The following is a 13569-nucleotide window of genomic DNA, read 5'->3' on the forward strand; positions in this document are numbered from 1 at the left end:
GAAAGGGCTGCATATAGCTCAGGTTAATGTATGTAGCCTACCTAACAAGATACATGAGGTTTTTAACTTGGTCAACATAAATAATATTCATATTTTGGCTTTGACCGAAACGCATTTAGATGCATCTGTAAATGATTAACATTAATATTAATGGATAGAGTATACTGAGAAGGGACAGGAATGGCAATGGTGGGGGTGTAGCACTGTATATTCAGAATCATATACCTTTTAAGAGGAGGGATGACCTTAATGTATGGTTGATACATTTGATGTTGCCAATTATTTTTCATGTTTTCTTAATTGTCAAAGTGGGGAAACTTAGGCAGGAAATGCCAACAACAAAGTGTGCCATCTACTCATGTAAAAAAATACAAAAATCACCAAAAAAAATAATTGCATGTTTGAATATTTATCAGGTTAGTGTGGGAGAGGTGGAAAAAGTATTGTATTGTTATCGATCAATAATGACAAACCTGACATTGACAACTTAGATGGAAAGCTACTGAGGATGGTAGTTGACGATAGCCACTCCTATCTGTCATTTCTTTATCTGAGCCTAGAGGAAAGCCTTTGTCCTCAGGCCTGGAGGGAAGCCAAAGTCATGCATCTACACGAGAGTGGTAGAGCAGCCTTTGCTGGTTCTAACAGCAGACCTATAAGCTTGCTGCCAGCTCCTAGCAAACTGTTGGAAAAAATTGTGTTTGACCAAATACAATGCTACTTCTCTGTAAATAAATTAACAAAATACTTTTAGCATGCTTCTAGAGAAGGGCACTCTCTAGTGCATGTACTGCACTGAAACAAATAACTGATGAATGGTTGAAAGAAATTGATATCAAGAAGATTGTGGGAAGCTGTACTGTTAGATTTCAGTGCAGCATTTGATATTATTGACCATAACCTGTTGTTGAGGAAATGCATGTGTTATGACATTTCAACCTCTGCAATATCGTGGATTCAGAGGTATCTATCTAATAGAACTGAGAGGGTTTTCTTTAATGGAAGCTTCTCTAATGTCAAACATGTAATGTGTGGTGTACCACAGGGCAGCTCTCTACCCTTAACAAAGAGTTGCAGTCTGTTTTGGAATGGGTGGCCAGTAATAAACTGTCCTGAACATCTCTAAAACTAAGAGCATTGTATTTGGTACAAAAGTTCTAGACCTCAGCTGAATCTGGTAATGAATGGTGTGGCTTTTGAACACGTTGAGGAGACTAAACTACTTGGTGTAGATTGTAAACTGTCATGGTCAAAACATATAGATTCAATGGATGAAAAGATGGGGAGAGGTCTGTCCGTAGTAAATAGATGCTCTGTTTTTTTGACACCACACTCCTCAAAGCAAGTCCTGCGGGTTCTAGTTTTATCTTATCTTGATTATTGTCCAGTCATATGGTCATGTGCTGCAAAGAAAGACCTAGTTAAGCTGCAGCTGGCCCAGAACAGAGCAGAACGTCTTGCTCTTCATTGTAATATTAATACTATGCATGTCTTGGCTAAGAGTTGAGGAAAGATCAAATAAAAACGTATTGTTTTTATAAGAAACATGAATGTGTTGGAAATTCCAATTTGTTTGCATAGTCAACTTACACACAGCACTGACACCCACACTTACCCCAGCAGACATGCCACCAGGGGTCTTTTCACTGTTCCCAGGTCCAGAACAAATTCAAGGAAACGTACAGTATTATACAGAGCCATGAGTGCATGGAACTCCCTTCCATTTTATATAGTGCAAGAGAACAGCAAACCTGGTTTCACAAAACAAATAGAGCAACACCTCACGGCACAACGCCTCTCCCCCATGTGACCTACTTGTGTGTGTGTCCTGTCATGTATGTGTAACTGATAGATGTACACACACATTACATGTTAATGATTTTAAATGTATGTGTAACGGATGTGAAGCGGCTAGCTTAGTTAGCGGTGCGCGCTAAATAGCGTTTCAATCGGTGACGTCACTTGCTCTGAGACCTTGAAGTAGTGGTTCCCCTTGCTCTGCAAGAGCCGCAGCTTTTGTGGAGCAATGGGTAACGATGCTTTGTGGGTGACTGTTGTTGATGTGTGCAGAGGGTCCCTGGTTCGCGCCCGGGTATGGGCGAGGGGTCTAACGTTATACTGTTACATATGCAAGTCTTTTGTGTGTAATGCATTTTTAGTTATATGTCGGACCCCAGTAAGACTAGCCGAGGGTTTCCTAATGGGGAACCTAATAAATATAAATAAATAAATAAAAGGGTACCACACACTGATCAGCAAAGAGGGAAACAATCTGGTTGTTCAGTCTAACCAGTATTACAGAAATACAACATTTGTGAAAAGGTACACAACTGAGGAGCCAGCTCCACAACCAATGGACACCACTCATCTGAAAGAGACTGTGGAACAGAACCCTACTCTGAGTCCAAACTAGAGTGAGAGGTCACCACAAAGACCACTGACACCCAAACCAGGCAGGCCTCACAGACAAATCAAACGGACACAGAAGAGAACAGACTTTGTCATTAAATAATGATAAAGGTTCAATACATTTTAAAAAGTAAGGGGTAAAGAAAACAAGTATAAACTGAAAAGTGGTAAGTACAAAGCACTAATGAAAAGACTCTTAATGTTTGAGTTATGCTGTGAAAAATAATGTTTTGTTATAGTAAGAAAGTAAGCTGATAAAGAAAAGTTGATTAGAAAAACCAAACTAGTAAGATACTGGGAACAGATTTCATTTGTTTATTGGTAACACAATGGTTGCCATCAGTGGAGGCTGGTGGAAGGATCTATAGGAGGAAGGGCTCATTGTAATTGCTGGAATGGAATAAATGAAACGATATCAAACACATCAAACATATGGAAACCACGTTTGACTCCATTCCAATTATTACATTTCAGTCAGTACACAGAGCCCGTCTTCCTATAGCTCCTCCCACCAGCCTCAACTGGTTGCTATGCAGGTAAAGAAACACATGTTGTTGTGTATGTTAGGTTGAAGTTGAAGTTTATGTCCAAGTAAAGGGTGGAGGTTGTGTATTGATGTAACGTACTGATAGGATGTCACCACTTCAGTAAATAATGCTGGGTTCTAGTTACACCGACTGTCATCGAGTAAAGACATGTTGAAGTTTACCTCTGAGTCCGGCTGATTCAATTCAGTATAATATCCTAACTTACCACAAGTTGTAAGTATAGGTTTGAACAATGACTTAGGGGCCAAGTGTTCTTTTAACATAACATAGGCAACGTGTTTTCTTATGTAAACAAGTCCGAGGTGCATGTATAATGTGGGCAGGTCTGTCTCTGTCTGTAGGTTCAGCTGTATGATTGGATAGAGCGCAATCAGCGCAGCTGTTTCTCTGTGCATTTCTCCATGCACAATTCTCCCTAGGCGTTATACAGTCCTCTGTTAGTGGGCAAGTGGACATGATCTAAATCAAAACCCAACCCTCAAACATCCAGGAACGTAACAGCTTCCCTAATACCTGTTTTGGAAGATACTGACTTTATGACCAAAATATGCTATTTACACTTTATAGTCCATTTTAACACTAGAATCAATGTTTCTGACTAATATCGATGCCGTTTTCAACCCAAATTTTTTTGGGGGTTCAGCTGCTCTATAACACACACAACAACGCTTAGTCAAACAACAGTTTGTCAATGAGACTCATCTTAGACTATCACTATATCATACAGAGGTATTGAGAAATAAAGAAAGAGTACAGAGGACAGGTGTTATGTTGATCTTCAGGTTGGACAACCGAAACCGTGATAGAAGCGGACCACTCAACATTTCTGACTGTCTTTTCTCCCTCTCTCTCCATCTTTCCTCCCCCTCTCTCCATCTTTCCTCCCTCTCTCTCCATCTTTCCATCTTTCCATCTTTCCTCCCTCTCTCTCCATCTTTCCTCCCTCTCTCACCATCTTTCCATCTTTCCATCTTTCCTCCCTCTCTCTCCATCTTTCCTCCCTCTCTCTCCATCTTTCCTCTCTCTCTCTCCATCTTTCCTCCCTCTCTCTCCATCTTTCCTCCCTCTCTCTCCATCTTTCCTCCCTCTCTCCATCTTTCATCTTTCCTCCCTCTCTCCATCTCTCCTCCCTCTCTCCATCTTTCCTCCCCCTCTCTCCATCTTTCCATCTTTCCTCCCTCTCTGCATCTTTCCTCCCTCTCTCCATCTTTCCTACCTCTCTCTCCATCTTTCCTCCCTCTCTCTCCATCTTTCCTCCCCCTCTCTCCATCTTTCCTCCCCCTCTCTCCATCTTTCCATCTTTCCTCCCTCTCTCTCCATCTTTCCTCCCTCTCTCTCCATCTTTCCTCCCCTCTCTCCATCTTTCCTCCCCTCTCTCCATCTTTCCATCTTTCCTCCCTCTCTCTCCATCTTTCCTCCCCCTCTCTCCATCTTTCCTACCTCTCTCTCCATCTTTCCTACCTCTCTCTCCATCTTTCCTCCCTCTCTCTCCATCTTTCCTCCCTCTCTCTCCATCTTTCCTCTCTCTCTCTCCATCTTTCCTCCCTCTCTCTCCATCTTTCCTCCCTCTCTCTCCATCTTTCCTCCCTCTCTCCATCTTTCATCTTTCCTCCCTCTCTCCATCTCTCCTCCCTCTCTCCATCTTTCCTCCCCCTCTCTCCATCTTTCCATCTTTCCTCCCTCTCTGCATCTTTCCTCCCTCTCTCCATCTTTCCTACCTCTCTCTCCATCTTTCCTCCCTCTCTCTCCATCTTTCCTCCCCCTCTCTCCATCTTTCCTCCCCCTCTCTCCATCTTTCCTCCCCCTCTCTCCATCTTTCCTCCCCTCTCTCCATCTTTCCTCCCCCTCTCTCCATCTTTCATCCCTCTCTCCATCTTTCCTCCCTCTCTCCATCTTTCCTCCCCCTCTCTCCATCTTTCCATCTTTCCTCCCTCTCTCCATCTTTCCTCCCTCTCTCTCCATCTTTCCTCCCTCTCTCTCCATCTTTCCTCCCTCTCTCTCCATCTTTCCTCCCCCTCTCTCCATCTTTCCTACCTCTCTCTCCATCTTTCCTCCCCCTCTCTCCATCTTTCCTACCTCTCTCTCCATCTTTCCTACCTCTCTCTCCATCTTTCCTCCCCTCTCTCCATCTTTCCTCCCTCTCTCTCCATCTCTCTCCATCTTTCCTCCCTCTCTCACCATCTTTCCATCTTTCCATCTTTCCTCCCTCTCTCACCATCTTTCCTCCCTCTCTCACCATCTTTCCATCTTTCCATCTTTCCTCCCTCTCTCTCCATCTTTCCTCCCTCTCTCTCCATCTTTCCTCTCTCTCTCTCCATCTTTCCTCCCTCTCTCTCCATCTTTCCTCCCTCTCTCTCCATCTTTCCTCCCTCTCTCCATCTTTCATCTTTCCTCCCTCTCTCCATCTCTCCTCCCTCTCTCCATCTTTCCTCCCCCTCTCTCCATCTTTCCATCTTTCCTCCCTCTCTGCATCTTTCCTCCCTCTCTCCATCTTTCCTACCTCTCTCTCCATCTTTCCTCCCTCTCTCTCCATCTTTCTTCTCTCCATCTTTCCTCCCCCTCTCTCCATCTTTCCATCTTTCCTCCCTCTCTCTCCATCTTTCCTCCCCTCTCTCCATCTTTCCTCCCCCTCTCTCCATCTTTCCTCCCCCTCTCTCCATCTTTCCATCTTTCCTCCCCTCTCTCCATCTTTCCTCCCCTCTCTCCATCTTTCCTACCTCTCTCTCCATCTTTCCACCTCTTCTCCATCTTTCCTCCCTCTCTCTCCATCTCTTCCATCTTTCTCCTCTCTCTCCATCTTTCCTCCCTCTCTCTCCATCTTTCCTCCCTCTCTCTCCATCTTTCCTCCCTCTCTCCATCTTTCATCTTTCCTCCCTCTCTCCATCTCTCCTCCCTCTCTCCATCTTTCCTCCCCTCTCTCCATCTTTCCATCTTTCCTCCCTCTCTGCATCTTTCCTCCCTCTCTCCATCTTTCCTACCTCTCTCTCCATCTTTCCTCCCTCTCTCTCCATCTTTCCTCCCCTCTCTCCATCTTTCCTCCCCTCTCTCCATCTTTCCTCCCCCTCTCTCCATCTTTCCTCCCCCTCTCTCCATCTTTCCTCCCCCTCTCTCCATCTTTCATCCCTCTCTCCATCTTTCCTCCCTCTCTCCATCTTTCCTCCCCCTCTCTCCATCTTTCCATCTTTCCTCCCTCTCTCTCCATCTTTCCTCCCTCTCTCTCCATCTTTCCTCCCTCTCTCTCCATCTTTCCTCCCTCTCTCTCCATCTTTCCTCCCCCTCTCTCCATCTTTCCTACCTCTCTCTCCATCTTTCCTCCCCCTCTCTCCATCTTTCCTACCTCTCTCTCCATCTTTCCTACCTCTCTCTCCATCTTTCCTCCCTCTCTCTCCATCTTTCCTCCCTCTCTCTCCATCTTTCCTCCCTCTCTCTCCATCTTTCCTCCCTCTCTCCATCTTTCCTCCCCCTCTCTCCATCTTTCCTCCCCCTCTCTCCATCTTTCCTCCCCCTCTCTCCATCTTTCCTCCCCCTCTCTCCATCTTTCCTCCCCCTCTCTCCATCTTTCATCCCTCTCTCCATCTTTCCTCCCCCTCTCTCCATCTTTCCTCCCTCTCTCTCCATCTTTCCTCCCCCTGTCTCCATCTTTCCTCCAACTCCATCTTTCCTCATCTTTCCTCCCTCTCTCCATCTTTCCTCCCCCTCTCTCCATCTTTCCTCCCCCTCTCTCCATCTTTCCTCCCCCTCTCTCCATCTTTTTCCCCCTCTCTCCATCTTTCCTCCCCCCTTTCTCAGAGGCCATGGCCTATAGCTGTTTCACTGAGCTCATGAAGAGGATGAATCAGAACTTCCCCCACGGCGGGGCCATGGACACTCACTTTGCCAACATGCGCTCTCTTATCCAGGTGAGGCCACAGAGACCCTTTGTAACTTTTGTATTGGCATGCATCCAGTTGTTATCATGAATAGAAGGATACAGTGAATATAACACATCTAACTTTATAGTCTCCACTAACCCCCATCCTCTACTCCCCAACCCATCTCTTTTCCTTCAACTGTATGTCTGGCTTCTCTTTTCTTTCAACTGTCTGCCCTCTCTCCTACTACTTCCTTCCTGCTCCTACCCTTCTGTAGATACTGGATTCGGAGATCTTTGAGCTCATGCACCAAAATGGCGACTACACCCACTTCTACTTCTGCTACCGATGGTTCCTTCTAGACTTAAAGCGTGGTAATAATGACATCCTGCTATGAGGGGACTTATTACTGTAGGGGCAACACTGAGACTTTAAAATGCATTCCAAACAAAAAACAATGATTGCAAAATTAAACAAACCATAGAAAAATGCATTTATTTGAAGAACAGTACAGATGCAAAGTTTGGTAAAAGAATGATGGAACAAACTGCACAACCCATCATTCTGTTTCCAAACTTTGTATCTGCACTGTTCTTCAAATAAATGCCTTTTTCAATGGTGTGTTTAACTTTGCAATCATTGGTTTTTATTTGGCATACATTTCAAAGTGAAAAATTGGAGTCTCAGCATCCCTCTGTTACCGTGGAATTGCCCGTAGCAAATGGCAATTAAACTTAGGGGAGAGCGTGTTTTCATACCATGACCAAATATAAAACGGACATGAAGCAACACAAGATAACAATACCTAGTTATAATAAGCTGCTTCCACATCAATGATGCGGCAGGCAGTAAGATCACTCAGGGAATAGTGGCTTCGGGAGTTGGTATTGAATAAGAAGATGGGTCACTACTGCGTGAAGGACACGGGAGGGCACGGTGAAAATGAATCAATGGCTATCTCATTATCAATCATAGCCTCTAATCTCTCTGTTTATACCCCTCATATTCAAACACACTTCTATCTTCATTAAAAACCAAGAGCCCTGAACTCCAATCCCAACCATCCTGACTCATGATTCATCCTCATGTACTGTACTTGCATTCTGAATCCCAAAGTCAATTTAATCTAGCCCAATCGGAGGGCAAGGTGAAGCTATTACAATTTGACGTATACCTTCTCTAATTCTATCAGATTTATATTTCCCCACCACTCCTACCTTAACTGACTCCTGCATCCACCTGTACTTCTCTATTCTCAGAGCTGGTGTATGACGATGTGTTTGCGGTATGGGAGACCATCTGGGCAGCGAAGGATGCCTCCTCCAGCCACTTTGTCCTCTTCATCGCACTGGCACTGGTGGAGGTCTACCGGGACATCATTCTGGAGAACAACATGGACTTCACCGACATCATTAAGTTTTTCAATGGTAAACTGTCTAACAATGAATCAACAATTCATTCAGTTGTTTGCGGAGCATTGAAGGTATGGAACTTTTCAACCAGCATTTCTGTATTAAAAAAATGTCTCCATGCACTTGGAAAAATGATAGGTGTGTGCGTACTATACCCTTTTAATAGTAAACTGTCTGCCACCTTGCAGCAGCTAATATGAAATACTCGACTGGGCCACAAACTCTGGATTTACAGATTAAGTGTCAATGTGGAGCATTGCATTTCAATTGCCTATAGAAAGATAAACCTAAAATGTATTTGTATTAATGTCCAACTTGTCAATAGCTGAAGGGAGAATAGTAACCTTGAATGGGTACCTGTGCTAAGAAAACAAATGATTCGATGAATAACGCACGCAATTGACCCTTCGCTAAGTGTTGCCCCCTTGGTTACTGTGGCAACCTCAGACAATATTTTCCCTGGACGCCCAACCATTTAAGCCAATGGGGAAAACTCCTCACAATGATCTCAAACTGTTTTTAATACTAAATTAAACAGACTAGCCCATGCTAATCAGTAGACTCTCGGGTCTGTTGTGGTGAACTGACATTACAATTGCTTCACATGAACCTGGTAAAATGAAGTTTGTAGTGTAGCTAGCCACTGGATGGCTCTGATTATGAACTGTCACCATGCAGTGAAAGGTCATAGTCCAGCTCTGAGAATACAGAGTTACAGGGGAATGCAGGGCTTACCCACATACACATAAAATAAATATGGTGGTATAGCCTTGTGCATTGATGCTGCCAGTGGTTCAGCTGGTATGACATTTTCATCTTCTCTCGACTCCTTTCAGAAATGGCTGAGCATCACAACATCAAGCAGATCCTGACTCTGGCCCGGGACCTGGTGTGCAAGGTGCAGACTCTCATTGAGAACAAGTGATCTCCAGGAGCCGTCCACTTCTCTTCCTTTATCCTCTTCCAGTTTCTGCTTAGTCTGTCTCAAGGCATCCCAGTCTGAACAGCTGCAACAGAACAGATAGATCAGGGTTGTGTTTATTAGGCACCAAACTGAAGAAATGGGACTGAAACAGGCAGGGACTACTTAGACTTGTCTGATAAGAAATGATCATTTTCCTTCGCCACATGTTTTGAAATGTTTTCCATTGAGTGCTCTCACATACTATTCTCACATACTATTCTCACATACTATTCTCACATACTCACATACTATTCTCACATACTCACATACTATTCTCACATACTCACATACTATTCTCACATACTATTCTCACATACTATTCTCACATACTATTCTCACATACTATTCTCACATACTATTCTCACATACTCACATACTATTCTCACATACTATTCTCACATACTATTCTCACATACTATTCTCACATACTATTCTCACATACTATTCTCACATACTATTCTCACATACTATTCTCACATACTATTCTCACATACTATTCTCACATACTCACATACTATTCTCACATACTATTCTCACATACTATTCTCACATACTATTCTCACATACTCACATACTATTCTCACATACTATTCTCACATACTATTCTCACATACTATTCTCACATACTATTCTCACATACTATTCTCACATACTATTCTCACATACTATTCTCACATACTATTCTCACATACTCACATACTATTCTCACATACTATTCTCACATACTCACATACTATTCTCACATACTATTCTCACATACTATTCTCACATACTATTCTCACATACTATTCTCACATACTATTCTCACATACTATTCTCACATACTATTCTCACATACTATTCTCACATACTATTCTCACATACTATTCTACATACTATTCTCACATACTATTCTCACATACTATTCTCACATACTATTCTCATACATACTATTCTCACATACTATTCTCACATACTATTCTCACATACTATTCTCACATACTATTCTCACATACTATTCATCTACATACTATACTCACATACTATTCTCACATACTATTCTCACATACTCACATACTATTCTCACATACTCACATACTATTTCTCACATACTATTTCACATCACATACTATCACATACTATTCTCACACATACATACTATTCTCACATACTATTCTCACATACTATTCTCACATACTATTCTCACATACTACTTCTCACATCTCACATACTATTCTCACATACTCACATACTATTCTCACATACTCACATACTATTCTCACATACTCACATACTATTCTACTCACACATACTCACATACTATTCTCACTCACATACTATTCTCACACACTCACATACTATTCTTCTCACATACTATTCTCACATACTACATACTATTCTCACATACTCACATACTATTCTCACATATACTATTCTACATATTCTCACATACTATTCTCACATACTATTCTCACATACTATTCTCACATACTATTCTCACATACTCACATACTATTCTCACATACTATTCTCACATACTCACATACTATTCTCACATACTCACATACTATTCTCACATACTCACATACTATTCTCACATACTCACATACTATTCTCACATACTCACATACTATTCTCACATACTCACATACTATTCTCACACACTCACATACTATTCTCACACACTCACATACTATTCTCACACACTCACATACTATTCTCACATACTCACATACTATTCTCACATACTCACATACTATTCTCACATACTCACATACTATTCTCACATACTCACATACTATTCTCACATACTCACATACTATTCTCACATACTCACATACTATTCTCACATACTCACATACTATTCTCACATACTCACATACTATTCTCACATACTCACATACTATTCTCACATACTCACATACTATTCTCACACACTCACATACTATTCTTACTCACATACTATTCTCACACTCACATACTATTCTCACACACTCACACTATTCTCACACTCATACTATTCTCACACACTCACATACTATTCTCACACACTCACATACTATTCTCACACACTCACATACTATTCTCACACACTCACATACTATTCTCACACACTCACATACTATTCTCACACACTCACATACTATTCTCACACACTCACATACTATTCTCACATACTCACATACTATTCTCACATACTCACATACTATTTCTCACATACTATTCTCACACACTCACATACTATTCTCACACACTCACATACTATTCTCACACACTCACATACTATTCTCACATACTCACATACTATTCTCACATACTCACATACTATTTCTCACATACTATTCTCACACACTCACATACTATTCTCACATACTCACATACTATTCTCACATACTCACATACTATTCTCACACACTCACATACTATTCTCACATACTCACATACTATTCTCACACACTCTCACATACTATTCTCACACACTCACATACTATTCTCACATACTCACATACTATTCTCACATACTCACATACTATTCTCACACACTCACATACTATTCTCACACACTCACATACTATTCTCACACACTCACATACTATTCTCACACACTCACATACTATTCTCACACACTCACATACTATTCTCACACACTCACATACTATTCTCACACACTCACATACTATTCTCACACACTCACATACTATTCTCACACACTCACATACTATTCTCACACACTCACATACTATTCTCACACACTCACATACTATTCTCACACACTCACATACTATTCTCACACTCACATACTATTCTCACATACTCACATACTATTCTCACACACTCACATACTATTCTCACACACTCACATACTATTCTACACCACAGCCTTCTTCACAGGGTCACCACCATTGTCCACTACCTTCTCATCTATGGTGGCAGGTGACCTAGCGGTTAGAAGTTGACTAGGTAAAAAATCTGTTGATGTGCCCTTGAACAAGGCACTTAACCCTAATTGCTCCTGTAAGTAACTCTGGATAAGAGCGTCTGCTGAATTACTAAAATATCAAATGTATGTGAAACCAGCCAGGGTATACCATGTAATGCTATACCAGTACTTTGTCATTTCAGGTTTCGTCATGGAACACCAAGGGAATGATGACTTTTACCTCCAGTTATACTGTCAGTGAAACAGTTTGTTTGACTTTTTATTAAACTGTGACAAATATTTAGTCATAGGATTTGTATGCGGTATGCCTTGTAGACCTACTGTTGATTGAAGTGGGGTTAGTATATACAAACACAGAGCTGGTTTCATAGACCTAGATGCAATTATTTTACTCAAGAACTGAATAGCAGTTAAACATAAATATGGACAATAGATAGTCCCAGAATATTTTAAGATGTGAAAGTTACCAAGTGCCATTCAGTACAGGAGTAGGCTTAACCTGGTCCAGTGAAATGTCCAAATGTTGGAGTTAAAACTCATTAACAGACTCCATCTGGAGCCGTAGTTTACCTGAGTAAATTAGGTTACAGGTAGGGTACATACCTACCTGATGTGCCAAAGGCCAGTGCAAGGAGCAAATTAGATCAGCTTAAATGTTATACTGTGTTGAATAAGTAGACTACCTTGCAAGTAACCCTGTCCCAAGTAAGTTGTTACTGAATGTAGTTTGGTAGGTACTGTAGGTGTTACCTTACAATCTATTTTGGAATTATTTAAAACGAAAATTAAGTAAGATAATTAATTGGTTCGCTTACAGCGGCAATCAGCAGTTGAAACAATAATAAAGCGTACCCACTCCCCCCACCAAACCCGTTTCACTAAAAGGCTGAGGGATGGGGCTGGAGAAATGTAATCACTCTCAAATTCATAGACAGATCTATGGATGGAAGTACTGACCATCCATGATATCAACTTTCTAGTTTTAACCATGTTTTGAGGCCATATAGTGTTTGTTTATATTTACTTTGTTCACAAACATTGGAGTAAAACAATCTTATATTTTGGGTTCTGATGGGCTATGACAGTTAAACTAAGCTCATGAGGCTTTTATAAGTTATATTTTTCAAAAATAAATGGGTGCATATCATTAATTTATAAGTTTAAAAAAAATTGATGTAGCAACCTCAGATTGCCCCTATGAAGGGTAGAATGGTTAATTTTTACATAAAGACACGAAAAGCCAAGACACATGTTTTCTTTGCTCTGTGGTTTAATTAGTTGTGAAATAGGAAATCATTTTATGGATTTCTTAATTCAGGAAATAAGAACATCAGTTTTTTCTCTTCCTTTCATCTCAGACTAAATCACCTGTTTCTATGTCATCTGTATTTGCTAAACTCCCATTGTAGTCAGGTCCTAACAGAGACATGCCACTGTTCTGCATACCCTGTAAATCTGTGTGTAT

At 41.4% G+C, this 13569-nt stretch overlaps 1 protein-coding gene across 5 annotated transcripts in view; it reads left to right on the forward strand.

Moving 5' to 3' along the window:
- LOC112248252 (small G protein signaling modulator 1-like) overlaps positions 1-13096 on the forward strand; it is a 74817-nt gene extending 61721 nt beyond the window's left edge. For 3 of the 5 annotated variants that reach the window (XM_024417125.2, XM_024417129.2, XM_024417127.2), the window contains 5 exons: positions 6747-6856; positions 7086-7182; positions 8068-8235; positions 9057-9118; positions 12287-13096. In XM_024417125.2, coding sequence (XP_024272893.1) covers positions 6747-6856; positions 7086-7182; positions 8068-8235; positions 9057-9118; positions 12287-12370 — 521 coding nt within the window. In that variant the 3' untranslated portion in view covers positions 12371-13096. Of the gene's footprint in view, positions 1-6746; positions 6857-7085; positions 7183-8067; positions 8236-9056; positions 9455-12286 lie in introns of those variants that run through there. The other 2 variants (XM_024417128.2, XM_024417130.2) reach the window with 1 other exon arrangement.
- The last annotated feature ends 473 nt before the right edge of the window (positions 13097-13569 follow it).

Source organism: Oncorhynchus tshawytscha, linkage group LG04 (assembly GCF_018296145.1).
Source record: "Oncorhynchus tshawytscha isolate Ot180627B linkage group LG04, Otsh_v2.0, whole genome shotgun sequence".
Taxonomy (NCBI): Eukaryota; Metazoa; Chordata; class Actinopteri; order Salmoniformes; family Salmonidae; genus Oncorhynchus; species Oncorhynchus tshawytscha.